Source organism: Panthera tigris, chromosome B4, assembly GCF_018350195.1.
Source record: "Panthera tigris isolate Pti1 chromosome B4, P.tigris_Pti1_mat1.1, whole genome shotgun sequence".
NCBI classification, from domain to species: Eukaryota; Metazoa; Chordata; class Mammalia; order Carnivora; family Felidae; genus Panthera; species Panthera tigris.
In genome coordinates, this window is record NC_056666.1 from 121391483 (window position 1) to 121407103 (window position 15621).

Genomic DNA, 15621 nt, shown 5'->3' on the forward strand with positions numbered 1-15621 from the left:
TTTTGAAGCCAAGTGGGTGGCTAAAATTCAGTAGACCAGGGGCGCCTGGGTGGCTCAGTTGGTTAAGCGTCTGACTTTGGCTCAGGTCATGATCTCACGGTCCGTGAGTTCGAGCCCTGCTCGGGCTCTGTGCTGACAGCTCGGAGCCTGGAGCCTGCTTCAGATTCTGTGTCTCCCTCTCTCTCTGACCCTCCCCCATTCATGCTCTGTCTGTCTCTGTCTCAAAAATAAATAAACATTAAAAAAAATTCAAAAAAAATTCAGTAGACTAAAATCACCTATGCTCTTGAGGTAGCTAGAAGACAAGACCCTGCTTGAGGAGTGGGAACTGCCTTCAACCCATGGCTGTCTCCTTTTCAACTTATTTGTCATATTTGGAAATGGAGTAAGTAAGATAGGAGGCCTAAGAGCACAGTGGAAAAACCTCTGAAAGACAGATTGAATCCCCCAGACTTTCAGGTCAGAGACAACAGAGATCCACAAGGCTCTCGATTGAAAGCCTGAGAGGGACATTCCTGAGGAAGAGATGAGAACCAGAAGACAAATGTAAGTTATGATAAGTAGAACCTAGCTCTTAATCAGCTTAGTCCCTGACTGCATGTAGGTTATCAGCCCTTTGCTGTGTCTGCTTAACAGAGACAAGGGAAACCCTTCTAGATAGGGGAAACTTCATCTGGAGTGTCTACAGTCTTTATACACAACATCCAACATGAAATAAAATAATTCTGGACATGAAAAGAGGTAGGCAAAAGCATAAGAGACTCTTAAAAACTGAGAACAAACTGAGGGTTGATGGGGGGTGGGAGGGAGGGAAGGGTGGTGATGGGTATTGAGGAGGGCATCTTTTGGGATGAGCACTGGGTATTGTATGGAAACCAGTTTGACAATAAATTTCGTATTAAAAAAAAAGAAAAGAGGTAGGCAGATTTTTCCTTTAATTAAGAGAGAAAACTAACATTAGTGGCAGATTTACAAGTAATCCAGATACTAGAATTAACTGACAAGGAATTAAAAATTTTTCAACATGTAAAAGTAATTATAGGAAAAGATGGGCAAAATGGATGATGATTGGGGAATTCCAGCAGAGAATTAAAATCTATAAAACAGAACCAAAGAGGCATTCCAGGACTGTAAAAACATCATCTGAAATTAAGAACTCATTAGATGAGTTTAATAGTAGACCAGACATAGCATTAGGTGGCAAAAGTAGACTTGGAGATAGGTCATTAGAAAAATATCCAAACTAAAGCAAAGAGAGAGTAAAGAATTTAAAAATCTATAGAAAAGCGCAGGACACAGAGAAGAATCTAACATGTGCCTAATGAGTCCCAGAATGAGTGGAGAAAATAGGAAAGAAATAGTATTTTTAGAAGACAAAATGATTACAATTTTTTTCCAAAGCTTAATTGATCCTTTTACATCAGGTAGTAGTTAGAAGACGTGGGGAACAGATGCGAGTTCTCCTTTAGTAATATAAAGTTGCATATGGGTTTCAATATTATGGACCCAGCAAACAAAACATGTCCCAGACTCCTTTGAGAATCCATTTGCAGCACATGAAAGTGCTACAGGGTGTAGATGATAACGCATTGCTCTGGAACCGTGCTCTCCAGTGGAACTTTCTGTGGAAATGTTCTGTAACTATGCTAACACATGTTGCTGTCAAGTGCTTGGAATGTGGCCACTGCAACTGAGGCGCTGGATTTTTAGTTTCATTTAATTTTCATTAATTAGCTACATGTGGCTAGCATATTAGAGGAGTTGTAGTTCTGATGGATTAGAGATACCCACAAAAGGAAGAACTAGAGACCAATAAGTAGAGAAAATGGTGCCCTGGCCTTGAGAAATGAGAATAAGATTTAAAAAGGCAGAGAGAATGCAAGAGAGACTTCTAAGCTGAGCAAATAACCTGATGAAAGTATTAGATTATCTCACTAGTATAGACTGTGTACTGGGTAGCTGTACAAAATAAGTGAGTAAATAGTGTAGGGCAAGGTTAAGGAAAGTGTGTGTGGCTTTTGTGGTTTTAAGGAATGGTTATTTTTTGTAGGGCTTATTGTGAGGATATGTGCATGAGAGCCTGAAAAAGGTGGACTATTTAAGAACTTTAAAGCAACAGTGGATATAATGGGGCTTAAGGACTCAGCTGCATGGTTTTCAGTATTTAAATGTGATTTAGGTTTTCTCTGCATGTATACCTTTCTCTTGTTTCTTTATCGAACGGTTTCATTACTCTGCTGAACAGAGTGGGGCTTACTTTGTCTTACGTGTTTTTCTATCTCAAAGCTTGTGTTCTTAGGGTGATTTAGCTGTTCTTTGCCAGTCTACTTCTCTCATTTCTGTATCACATGGTTTCCTTTGTCTGTATTAAAGAGTAGAATCCATTTTGTAAATCTTTTTTCTACCTCCAAGCCTTTTCTTACTCATGTTTCCGTTCCCTCATACCTTCGTCTTGCATATATCTGTTATTATAGTCTTATAATTTTACTTACTTGATTCGTTCAACAAACATGTTTTATATGCCTCCTGGGTACCAGGCTATGTCCTAGGCACTGGAGATACCTCAGTGAACAAAACAGACAAAAGCCCCAGCCCTCATGGACAGGTCTTCCCCAAATATTTGTGGGGCTGGAGTACAAGAATATAAATGGAAGCCCATACATGGCCCACCTCCAGAGCCCCTTTCAATCTTTGTTCTGTTCTGTACTCTTAGGGACATTCCTTCAAGAGGTGTATGCACTCTCCTCCCCATCACCCTTGCCATAAACAGTCTGCCCTTGAACCTAGAGAAAGAGGCCAGCACCAGCCCAGTACCTAAGATAGTTTGAGCAGGGAATTCTGGGGTCCCAGGTACTTGGAATAGGATCAAAAAGGGAGTGATAGTCTCCAAGTGGGCCCTATAGACTCCTCACCCTGTGGGGTTGGGGAGTCCACAGGAAGGCCAGAACCAAACTAAGGGTTTGGCCACCAGTTGCCAAATTAAGGGTTTTGTTCACAGAGCTTACATTTTAGTTGGAAGAGGCAAACAACAAAACAAGTGAATTATGTGGAACATTAGAAGTTTATTAGTGCTCTGGAGTGAAATAAAGCTAGGGAAGGGAATAAGGAGAGTGTGTTCCTTTGTGTGTGTTTTGATTTTAAATAGGATGACCAGTAGAGATCTCTTTGAGAAGGTGACATTAAGCAGACTTTATTTAAGAGAGAGAGCAGCATTTTTCATTAGAATGAAAATGGGATGTTTGTATTAGACTGAACTAAAGTTGAATTTGTTGGGCTGAAGTAATGAGGTTGGGATTTATTGCATACCTACTAAGTGTCAAGTGTTATATTAGACATTTTATATCTTTCATCCCAGTTAATCCTTGTTCAATTCTAGAAGACATCATTTTCTAGACCTTACAGTTAGTAAGTAACGGAGTAAGGGTTTGTAGTCAGGTATAAGACTTCAAAGACTTTATGCTCTTTCCAAAGAGTAGATAAAGGCATAGTAATTATAGTCAAGAGTCATAAAAAAAAGTAATGCTACTACTTAGGTCAAAAATATCTTTCTGCTATTTAATGAAATAAATTGAATTTCACTGATGAAGCAATGAATTATTTGATGTATTTTACGTTCATATGCCATTAACGATAACAAATCTGGTCTTTTTGAAAAGGCAGTAATGTAAGAATGAAAAGATAAATTTAGGATATTTATTTTCAGTTGCATATTTAATGAGTATGTTGAAAATAAATTCCTCTTTCAAACTTGTTGATTTATTTATCAACATAATGGGGCTTAGCGCTTTCATTATCTTATTAATACACCTAACTCAGAGAGTGACTGCAACTTTACAGTATTTTGACTCATTTGTCTTAATTTAGCTAGAGTCAGGCTTTCCTATGTGAAGTACTATTTTCCTCAAACTGGGAACTTACTAATAATTCCAATTTAAAAAGGGCTTGTGGCAAAAGGACTTTTCCAATTCTTGGCAAGTTTGAAGTTCATTGCAATTTTACTGTGGATAGAAATCTTTCCAAAGGGGGGAAATCACTCTACAAAGGAAAATGTTCAATCCTTTTCTCTCATGTGACTTGAACATAAAATGATTTTAACAGCCATGTATGAATCTGGACATTATTCTTAGTTGTTTAGTATTTCAAAAGCAGTTTCAAGAGGGAATTATTTTGCTTGTTTGTGATTCCAAATCAAATACACAGAGAGATTTGGAAGATTTGCAACAGGAAGTAATCTCAATTCTATGTAGCCACTAATCTTGTACAGAAAAATTCAACTTTTATGAACAAAAGCAATCTCTTTTAAGTTACAAATACAAGCCAATGCAGCTTGTATTGTTTTGATAACTGAAATGAAGATGTTGATTGTAAGTTCAGTTTTTGAGTTGCATTCCTAGAATAATTTTAGAGTTGTCCTGGTCGTGAGAACTCTAATTTAACAGATTTCTTACTGTATAGGAAACTGTCTTCATATATGTTACTACATTAATTAATTGCATGGCATCTACATGGATCTCTAGAGCTTATATGGTCCTTTACTATTTTTAACTTTACTTAATTCTGACAGTTCTGTAAGATTAATATTATTCCCATTTATGTGTGGATAAGTGAGAGGTTCAGAGGTTTACCCGAAATATCCAGTTTATAAGTGATAGGGCCAGTTTTAGAAGGCACGTCTTTTAACTGCAAATCTGGAGCCTTTCCAATCACATCACTGTCTTTTTGTGCTGGTTTTGCTTTTTTTTTTTTTTTTTTTTTTTTAGCTGGACATCACATTGTTGGCTCCAGTCAAGTTCACAATCAATGAAAATCTCCAGGTCTTTTTCATATATTGCATTTAAGTCAGGTTTTCGTCATCCTCATCTGTAACTGATATTTTGAACTTAAATACAGGACTTTGTTTATCCTCATTCGTTTTCATCTTATTATTTTCTACTTATGGTTCTAGTGTTCTGACATCTTTTCAATCTTGAGTCTGATATCCAATTTATTTATTATTTCTTCCAGCTGTGTGTCAACAGCAGGTTTTATAAGTAGAATACCTTTGTGATTATAGAAGCCATCTAAGTAATCCCTTTAGTATTCTGTGTGCCTGTTTATTACATAGTTGGAACTTAATAAGTCATAATTGATTTAAAAAAAAGAGATTTTTGTACAGGGTGGGGAAAGAAAACCCACGTGTAATCTTTTACAGAAAGAAAAAAAAATACCTTCATTGTAACTACTCAGTTATTTCTTTTGGACATAAGTATTCCAAGATTACTGTAGAACAGTTGTGGTTCTCATGTTTTGATATTTTTATAAATAATATTTTTTATGGTGAATAAAGTGGTTAACTATTTCCCTTCACATCTGAATCTATTCTCAGTATTTTAGGAATCCATTGCCTTATAATTCTGGCTTCTGAAATTACCCTACTGTCACTAAGCCTCAAGAATTTCTCTATAGGGGGCCTAAAGAAAGGAAATGTAGTTGTGACAAGGGCTATGACACTTATTCTGTACCTGTATTTACATAACAAGGAAAGGTTTTTACTTAGTTGTATGTCAACAATAAAAATGACACTGCTTTCTGGGGCCCCTGGGTGGCTCAGTTGGTTAAGCGTCCAACTTTGGCTCAGGTCATGATCTTGCAGTTTGTGAGGTTGAGCCCTGTGTTGGTCTCTGTGCTGACAGCTCGGAGCCTGGAGCCTGCTTCAGATTCTGTGTCTCCCTCTCTCTCTGCCCCTCTCCTGCTCAAGCTCTATCTCTCAAAAATAAATAAATATTTTTAAAAATGACACTGCTTTCTAAAGAAATGTTTATTTTTGCTAAATGTGAGACTGAGAAAACATCAGTTGTCTGTAGTAAATAATTATTGTATATTTTTTCAGAGTGTGGGACACTAAAGTGGTCTAAGCCACCCACAGGGGCTATCACTATCTGGGTACCATGGAAATGATCCTAGCCAGCCACTTAGCATTCATTTGCCTTCATGGTCTTGCTGTACTCTTTACAACTCATTATGGGCAATTAGTTTATAATTCTTTATAAGCAATAACTCTGGTGAAATGAAAGAAATGTTGTATAAAGAGAGATAATGTCAATTGTTAGTACTGGTTTTGCAGATAGAAATAAAAGTTTTTGATAATGTTACTAGAGTAATGATGTGGTGCAATATAAACTTTACGAAGTTCATTTTATTAACAAAATGTATTTTAATGGCTTTATCATTTGCTTTAATTCTATATGTATAGAATTAATAAAGTCCAGAAAGGGCTAGTTATATTTTAGTGGATCTCATGATGGAAAATGTATAATAGTAGTTGTATTCATGTGGATTCAGGAGGATAGTGGATTATAGTTCCATCATCCATAATCAAGAGCCACTTTCTTACACTATTTCAAATAGTGTTTGATCTTTTACATTTTCACATTTCTTTTTCAATTTTGTGAGTTTTTATGGTTAAAATGGAAGATATCAAACTCCAGTTGTTTAATTTTTTAAACAAATTAAACATAATTTTTAGTGGTATGGGAACTGGAGCTCTCATAGACACCATTAGAAGGACATAAACATGTCACTCTGGGAACATGTGGGGAATAAGCTTAGAAATTCCCTGGGCTTACACCAATTACAAAGCCTTAGGTTGCTCTCACCCAAGCTTGGGTAAACTGAATAAGAACCCTAGAATAGAGTTGGGAGGGGCAAAGGACCCCAGATTAAAGTTGGGAGGGGCCAAGGCCCCCAGGATACAGAGGGAGGGGCAAAGGCCTCAGAATAAAGAGGGGGGCAAAGGCCCCCAATATAAAGGTATATGAGGTAATCAAGATTAGGCATTCAGGGCGAAAACATCCCCCAACTTAGTAGTATAGCAGAGAGCTGCTTTCACAGGAAGGAAGGACCAAATTAGGTAAATAGGTATATAGGGCTATAGATTCCAGGGCTGAAGCTACCCAGAGCAGAGCTGATTAGCAAAAGAAAAGGTGCCTTGTTAACCCTGAAGTTATTTGCCCCATCTGTCTTATCTCTTAGGCTAGCTAAGATAAACAGACATGATGCCTCCTGTCCTGCCGTTAACAACCATCTAACCATCTAACCATCTGCCCATCTACCAGGCGCCAGGATTTTGTTTTATATTGACCCAAACCCCAAATACCATATATCTTCAAAACCCCCTTTTCTCTCATGCCCGTGAGTTAATGTTCACAGATTCATTGTCTCTTTGTGCATGCCCATCACATTTGTAAGCCGTCTGATTTTAATAAATACGGAGCAAGGACCCTTATTCGGGGCTCTTGTCTTTTCCCGGACATTAGCCATCTCTCGCTTTTAATCCTGCATCCCGCTTTCTTGCTGGCCAAGAAAGAACTTTAGACTTAGAGTCTACGACAGGAACACTTGCTTTTATGAAGCAACTGGATTAATCTAATTCCTTTTAAATCATAGTCTGTATTTCACTGCCATTATCTTTGCAAACATCTGAGTTAATGCAGTGATCTCTCTGAATGTATAACATAATACTTAATTGCTGAATATGAAATAAAAAGTTGTGCTGTTTTAGACTATGAACGGTATCAATCAATATTTTGTAAGTAATGTTCCACATAATGTAGTTTTTGACGTATTAAATTTTTGAATTGTTGAAGTCCTCTTTAATATTTACTCATCTGAAATTTCTTAAAAAATTTTTTTTAATGTTTATTTTTGAGAGAGAGAGAGAGAGAGAGAGAGAGAGACAGAGCACAAGGAAGGGAGGGACAGAAAAAAAGTGAGACATAGAATCCGAAGCAGGCTCCAGGCTCTGAGCTGTCAAAACAGAGCCTGATGTGGGGCTAGAACCCACAAACCGTGAGATCATGACCTGAGCTAAAGTTGGCCGCTTAACTGACTGAGCCACCCAAGTGCCCTTCATTTATCTTAAATTTAAACATCTTTTTCTGAAAGGGATTTGACATCTCAATTTGGAGATATCTGCAAGTTATAACTAAATGTCATTATATATCAACTGTAATTACTGAAATTTGCATTGTCCATATAGATTACTTTGTTCTGAAATTAATTTCTTTCCCTAAAACAGCCACTGGTTTTATGTTTGCAGAGTACATTTCCAAAACTACTTCCTTGACGTCCTTTTTAGTGGTTGAGAATTAAATTTCGCTTTCTGATTTTCTCCTACTTATGATCTTTGAAGATAAATGTGAGCGTTTATTTTGAATATTGGACCATTAAATCTCTTGGTCACATCTTCCTAGAATGATATATTTGAATCATCTTTCTTATTTTCCTAAATATTTAAGTATTCGCATATTCTGGAGTCTCAAATTGATTTTTCTAAACTGTTACAAAAATTTTTTAAATGTGCATAAAGGTGGTATTACTGAAAAGAACAAAAATGCCAGTTGTAGCAAAGAATGAGTTTGCAGATTATGAAACATCAAGCGTTAAAAGTTCCCAGTGAATAATGGAATTTTTAAGGGCAACTAAAAAAATATTTTAGCAAGAGAGTGAGCAGGGGAGAGGGGCAGAGGGAGAGAGTGAATCTTAAGCAGTCTCTGCACTCAACACGGAGCCTGGCATGGGGCTCAAACTCACAACTCTGGGATCATGACCTGATCCAAAATCAGGAGTAGGACATTCAACTGACTGAGCCACTCAGGTGCCCCAAGGGAAATTTTTATGATCTCTTGATTAATATAGAGTATATTTCTATTTAGATGAAAAAATAAATCAAAATAAATTGTATACTTTCTTCTTTCTGTTACTAGATGAAGCAAACCTTAATTAGATCCCAGTTTGCTTGTACTTATAAAGAGGACTGGATAATAAGCAAGGATAAATGGAATGATGTTAATTCAGCATCAGAGCCTTTGTATGTACTTCACATGGAAAATGACCTTTCTGGTAATTGACCTTATTTGAGTAATTAAATAACAATTTAATTCTAGTGTATTAATTAGTTTTAACTTAAATAAAACTAGATTTTGTTTTGCAAAGTATGAAATGTGAAATGTAAAGGTTTATATTTATAAGACCTGAGTTTATTTAAAAAGTTATATCTATGTACAAATCTAGGAGGAATAGGACACAGTTTGATTCAACTAAATGTATTTAAGAAATCACTTGTAGTATTTAAGGGTTAAGTGTCATGCATTCAAACAAAGCAAATATTTGTTTGTAGGGGTAAAAAGTGATATGGGGAAAATGAAAATTAATGTGATAGTAATATGGCTGTATTTGCTAATCATGTAATTTATGGTGTTATGTGATTGCAAATCAAATTTTTGAATATTCTTTAGTGAATTTTAAACTTTATTGTAAAATTTTCATAGGTAACAATACTAAATATTATGTAATCTCTTTCCTCTTTTCATCTTGCATAACAGAAGGTGTAAATTCATCTGTTAGAAGACCAACAGTTGGAACGAGTTCTGGAAATGTTCATCTGGACAGAAGTAAAAGTGAAAAAGTTGCAAGGAAATCAAGTAGTCAGACAGGAAATAAAAGCTCAAAGAGGAAACAGGTGGATTTAGATGATGAAAATAATCTTTGTGATAGTGGAAATGAACCATCTCAACATAAAAATTTTAAAATACCTAAGACATCAAACAATTTCCAGAATAAATTATGTGGCAAAATAGCTAGAGTAGCAAAAAGCAACAACTGTGCAGGCAAGGACAAATTGATTACTGGCCAGACAAAGTTAACTCAATTTTTTAGACTATGAATTTGTTTTTTATTTGCTTTAAATTTCTGTATATATTAAACCATTCACCAAAGGCATCTACTTAATTTTTAAGAGATCAAGATATAGGGGCGTGTGGGTGGCACAGTCGGTTAAGTGTCCGACTTCAGCTCAGGTCATGATCTCGTGGTCCATGGGTTCGAGCCCCACAGCGGGCTCTGTGCTGACAGCTCAGAGCCGGGAGCCTGCTTCGGATTCTGTGTCTCCCTTTCTTTCTATCCTCCACCACTCATGCTCTGTCTCTGTCTCTCTCTCTCAAAAATAAATAATCATTAAAAAAAATTAAAAAAGAGATCAAGGTATAAGTTATGATTCTTTATTATACTGGTCTGAAGTGTATATAAGGTTAGTATGTTAAGCTTTAAAAAATACTCATAAATCATAATTATGCAGAATATTCACAAAGTTTAATGCACAGATAAAGCATATCATTTAAGTTACAGATTTATTTACTTTATTTTAAAACAGACATTTTAAATAATACAAGTCATAGTAACATTAAGGGCTTTTTCCTGGACAGACAATTAAATGATTTTGTTTTCTTCAGGAAAGATGTGGTCCAGCAGGTTTCAGACTTGCCAACAAGGTCGATAGACTCTTCCCAGCATGCACCTGAGCACTGAAGGAATAAAATAGTTTAAATTGTCTAAAGGACTATTATTATCACACAAAACTTATTAGAAATAAGAGAATGGATCTTATACAGCTAATTCTGAGTAAGTCAGAATTACAATAACTCTTAAATTCTTTTTAATCCCACATCTGTGGCAGGGGGCACTTAACGTCAAGTGTAATTGAACCATGGTCTTACTTGATTTTGTTAAGATTGGATCCAGATCCACTTAAAGTCAGAATTCTCTTTTATAGTATTAAGATGTAAGAATTGAATTTTAAAAAGACTACTCACTGTCAAAATCTCTCCTTCCTATAGGAAATTTAGCTGAGTTTTCTTCATCCCCAATTTCTCTCTTTTCTTGTGTTGATTCAGTATTCTGAACTCCATTCTCAGCTGGAAAAGCTACAGATCCTTTTAGTGCCAGATAAGGTTTTATAGCCAGATTCAGTGGCAGACCATGATTTAAGAAATTATGTTTGGAGCCTGTGTTCTGAAAAGAAAAGGTTGATTTGTGTTTTAGCTGTCTTATTGGGAATAGAACTATAATATAGTTGTATAGTATTCTCACTGATCTCAAAGATGGCTGTGTACTGTTTTGACTCTTTAAAAATACATTAGATATAGGTTTTTGGGAAAAACCTTTTGGATAAGAGGTGTTGTCCAGAATGGAAAAACCACCTGCTATGTACGAAATTTCGTCAGTTGTCCTAAAGCGTAATGTGACTGCTTGCATATATTTTTATAAAATTTTACTTTCAAAAGCATTGTAAACATCATTCAGATTTCCACTGAAAAAAGGATAAGTCCCATTGCCACTTACCTTTGAATTTTTGTTTTCCTCATCGTTCATGAAACTGCTCTCATCATTTTTATATTGTTCCAGAGAAGGAACGACGACTGATTTTTGAGGAGTATCATCCTTCTGAAAAGCTTTCCCCAGCCTGAATGTATTAAATACCATGTCATCTTCTAAATTTCTTATGGACTTGGATGCTGAAAGTAAAATGCCTTGAGAAAACAGAGAAAAAGTTAGTATTAATATGTAGGAAGAGAGACTCATTTTTGCCATTCTTAGTCTGATGTTTGCATAGAGTCAAATAAAAGTATGTAAAGTGAAGGAAAATTTCTCAAGTCAACCTGCTTTGAAGGTGATTCCTACCTTTATATATTTTCCAGTTTGAATAGAAAGCACTTCAAAGACGTAGACTGTCATCATTCTAGAAATGACTCATCAGATAGAGGCTAACCTCTTGTATAGCTGCTAATACCTACATTGTTTTGGTTTTAGTGGCATATTGTTTATTTTGAGTGTGTATTTTCTCAGAATCTGATTAAGATCCTTGGTAGAATGCTTTCTGTTGAATAGATTACAGTCTCTTGAAAGTGGATTGTTATTAAGGAAGACCATGGGACACCAGGCTCTCCATACTCTTACTGTTTTCTTCTCTATATTTTCTGATTAGGCATGGTATTAAAGCTAAAGTTATTTTATTTAAGGATGATAAAGGTTTTTATTTACTTTTAATCCTGATTAAATTGAAGTAGCCTTCCAAAAGGATTTTCTTTCATAAATGCTCAGTTTAGTTTTTGGTAATTAAAGTATATATGCCTGTCAGTGTGAACAAAAAGTCATTCATGCCTTATCAAAAATTGGCTTGTCATTGTGTTTTATCTCTGCATTTACAAGAGGATATTAATTATGAATTTGACAATGAATAAGAAGTCCATGAAAAGAGTATTTATGTGTTCTATAAATATTAATTTTGGGTGAATATGTTGTATAATGGTTAATTAAACATTTTGCAATTAAGTTCTCATTTTGACCCCTCCAAGTAGGAAAATACATTCTTGTATTTGTCTTTTGGTACATATGTGCAAAAATTTTCTAGGGTATATTCCTAGGTGTGGAATTAGTCATGGAATACACGTGTTCAGCTTTCCTAATGCCAAAATATTTACAGAATAGTGGTAGCCAATTACCTGCCCACCAGCAGGGGTTTGACAATTCCCACTGCTCCATGTCCTAACCAATACTTGGGTATCTTATTGCCCTTTTAATTTGTATTTCTCTAATTACCAAAGAAGTTGAATGTCTTTTCATATATTTATGAGCCATTTGTCATTCCTCTTATGTAAAATGCCCCTTAAAAAAAACGTTGTCCATTTTTCTTTGGGTTGTCTTTTTCATATTGATTTATGGGAGTTCTTTATATCCTAGATGTTATTGTTAGTTACATGTGTTTTATATATTTTTTCTCATTTTGTGACTTGTCTTCTCAACCCCTTTATGGTTCTTTTGGTGCACCAAACTGCTAAATTTTATTGTTTAAAAATTTTTCCCTCATAATATGATTAGTACTTTCAACATGTTTTTATTTAGAAATCTTTCCCAACCCTGAGATCATTATCATATTTCTATACATTCTAAAGCTGAAATGTTTTGACATTGACATTTAGATTCTTAATTCATCTGAAATTTTGTGTATGATTTAGAATAGAGATAAATTTTACTTTTTCCAAATGTTTTTACATATTTCTTGAATAATTTGTCCTGTGTCTACTAATCTGCACTGCTGTCTCTGCAGTATATCAACTTTCTGTATACATGTGTGTCTCTTTCTGAACTCTACTTTCACTGCCAAATCAACAGTCTTAATTATTATAATTCTAAAATAATTTTTGATATCTGGTAGGTCAAGTTTCCTAGCTGCCTGCTCACCCACCAATTTTTCTTCTACAGCAGTTCCTTGGCTATTGTCCATTTCTTTTTCATATAAATCTTAACATCATCTTTTCAAGTTCTGTGAGAAACTTTGGTAGGATTTTGAAGGGAATAGTATTAGTTCTGTGGATTAATTTTAGAGGGTAATTGACACTTTTAGGATAATTCATTTTCTTATCCATGGACATGGTACTTTTCCATATTTATTTAGATCTTCTTTAATCTTTTAATAACATTTACTATTTTCTTCATAAAGTTCTTACATGTTTTTGTCGAAAGGATTATAATTCTTTATAATTATACTTAAACTATTTTAGTTATTATAAGTGGTATTTTTAAGAGATTTACCTTTTCTAATGTTATTGTTGGTTATAGACATGCAGTTGGCTTTTGTGTAGTGCTCTTATAAACAAAATACTTTCTAAATTCTTTTTAATTCCAAATAGTTTATAAATGTATTAATTCTTTGGGGTTCTCCATGAAGACAATTGATGTAAAAAATAAAAGAATGGCATTTTATTACCTCCTTCCAAGCCCTTCTATATTTGTATGTGTGTGTGTGTCTTTCTTCTGTGTGTCTGTCTGTGTAAGCATGCACACTAATATTGACCAAAACCTCCAGTAAATGTTGGGAATAGAGATAACAGACATCTTTGCAGTATGACTGATTTTAGAGAGAATGCTTTTAATGTTTTGCTGATGATCATATCATTTTTCTCCTTCGATCTTTAGTAAATGAAATGAACAGATTTTTCTCATGTTAAATCAACCATGTGTACATGAAACAAACCTTTTAAAAATATAATTGGAGTCAATATGGTAGTATTTGATTTAGTACATTTTACGTTTATTATCATGAGTGAGATTGATATGTACTTTCTCTTTCTTATGTTGCCTTTGTCTGGCTTTAAGGTTATGCTAGCTTCATAAAATGAACTGGGGAATATGTTTATTGCACTTCTTTTCTCTCCTGTAAAAACTATTTGAGTATGGTGTTTTCTTGCTGGGATTTTTTTTTTTATAACGATGAATTCATTTTGTTCAGTGACTGTAGGAGTATTCAGCTTCTCTGTTTCTTTTTTAGTTTGTTTCAGGAATGTGTATTATTATAGAATTTGTCCATTTCACTAAAGTTTTCAAATTTGCTAGTATAAAGTTATTAATAATATTTTCTTCTAAATATTTTAATTCTTGCTTCATCTGTAGTTATATTTTATTCTAATTATGTTTACTTGTAGTCTTACAGTCTCTGCCTGTCTCTCTTTCATCCCTGTTTTGATCAGGCTTCCTAGAAGTTTATCAGTTTTGTTAGCCTTTTCAAAAACAAACTTTTGGTTTGTTGCTCTTTATTATATTTTTCTATTTTATTAATTTCTGCTGTTTATTATTTTGGGGGGGATATTTTTTAATTTTTATAACTTCTTACATTAGAAGAATAAATCATTAATATTTAGACTTTAAGAAAATAAGCTATATGTTTCCTTTTATGTATCATTTTTGCTAATTCCTACAATTTTGATAAGTGAATATTTAGTGTTTAATTCTAAGTTTTTATTATTTTCATTATTTCTTCTTTGACCCCTCAGTTACTTAGGTACTTTTAACATTCCAAATATATGGGAATTGAAATTTGGGGGCAGGGGCTACCAATTTTCAACAAAGTTGTGTCAGAAGTCTTGGTCTATAAATTATAGAGTATTTGAAATCTAGATTCAACAATATGTAATGATTTTCAACTGTTTTTGGCATACAAATACAAATTTCATATAGTTCAACATAGAGAAACTTGCCTTATGGCCTATAATATCTTCACTTTACATAAAAGTTCTGTCTGTTCTTGAAAAGACTATGTATACATTATTGTTGAGATCAGGGTTCTATAAGTGTCCATAAGATGAAACATGATAATATGTTGTTTAAATCTTAGATGTTTTATTCATTTTTTGTCCACATGAACTATTATAGAAAGAGATATTCACAAATCACTACAATGGACTTATCTAATTCTTTCTGTAGTTTGCAATTTTTGCTTTATTTATTTTGAGCTTATGTTATTAGGACACTCAAATTAGAAATTGTTTCATCTTGCTTATAAGCCAAATCATGTATCATGACCCTCTGCAGCATTAATAATGTGTCTATTACTGTTATTTTTCCTGTATCTTTATGTTTTAGATATACCTATTGTAAATACCATGTAGCTAAGTTTGGAATTTTTAGTCTGACAATTTTGTCTTTTACTTAGAGACTTTAGTCTATTTATATTTATTCTGTTTACTGAATTACTGAGATTCATTACCACTGTCTTATTTTGTGATTTTTATTTGTTCTAATATGTTTCCCTCACCCCACCCTCCCTTTCTTGCCTTCTGGTTAAATTTAATCTATTTTTTGTTCTTTTAGAGGCAACCCTAGAGATTTTAATATCATCTTTAGTTATTTATGTTTTAGTTAATGTGTATTTCTGCGTTTCTCCCAAATAAGGTAAACGCCTTCAAATCCTTAGCTCCAGTTACCATTATTCCTAATTTATATGCTATTATGTTATTTTTTTAATGTTTA

At 34.2% G+C, this 15621-nt stretch overlaps 2 protein-coding genes across 9 annotated transcripts in view; one reads left to right on the forward strand and one right to left on the reverse strand.

Moving 5' to 3' along the window:
• LOC102971413 (PARP1 binding protein) overlaps window positions 1-15621 on the forward strand; it is a 123755-nt gene that overhangs the window by 55197 nt on the left and 52937 nt on the right. For 3 of the 8 annotated variants that reach the window (XM_042993036.1, XM_042993037.1, XM_042993039.1), the window contains exons 10-11: window positions 8745-8880; window positions 9363-9499. In XM_042993036.1, the coding sequence (XP_042848970.1) occupies window positions 8745-8880; window positions 9363-9499 (273 nt within the window). Of the gene's footprint in view, window positions 1-8744; window positions 8881-9362; window positions 9826-10268; window positions 10353-11220; window positions 11366-15621 lie in introns of those variants that run through there. The other 5 variants (XM_042993040.1, XM_042993038.1, XM_007085671.3 and 2 more) reach the window with 5 other exon arrangements.
• Window positions 10231-11661, reverse strand: PMCH (pro-melanin concentrating hormone). The gene is made up of 3 exons (XM_007085672.3): window positions 11158-11661; window positions 10629-10827; window positions 10231-10340 (listed from the first exon to the last, which is right to left on the reverse strand). Exons 1-3 carry the CDS (start codon window positions 11404-11406, stop codon window positions 10291-10293), a joined length of 498 nt encoding a protein of 165 aa, XP_007085734.1. The 5' UTR covers window positions 11407-11661; the 3' UTR covers window positions 10231-10290.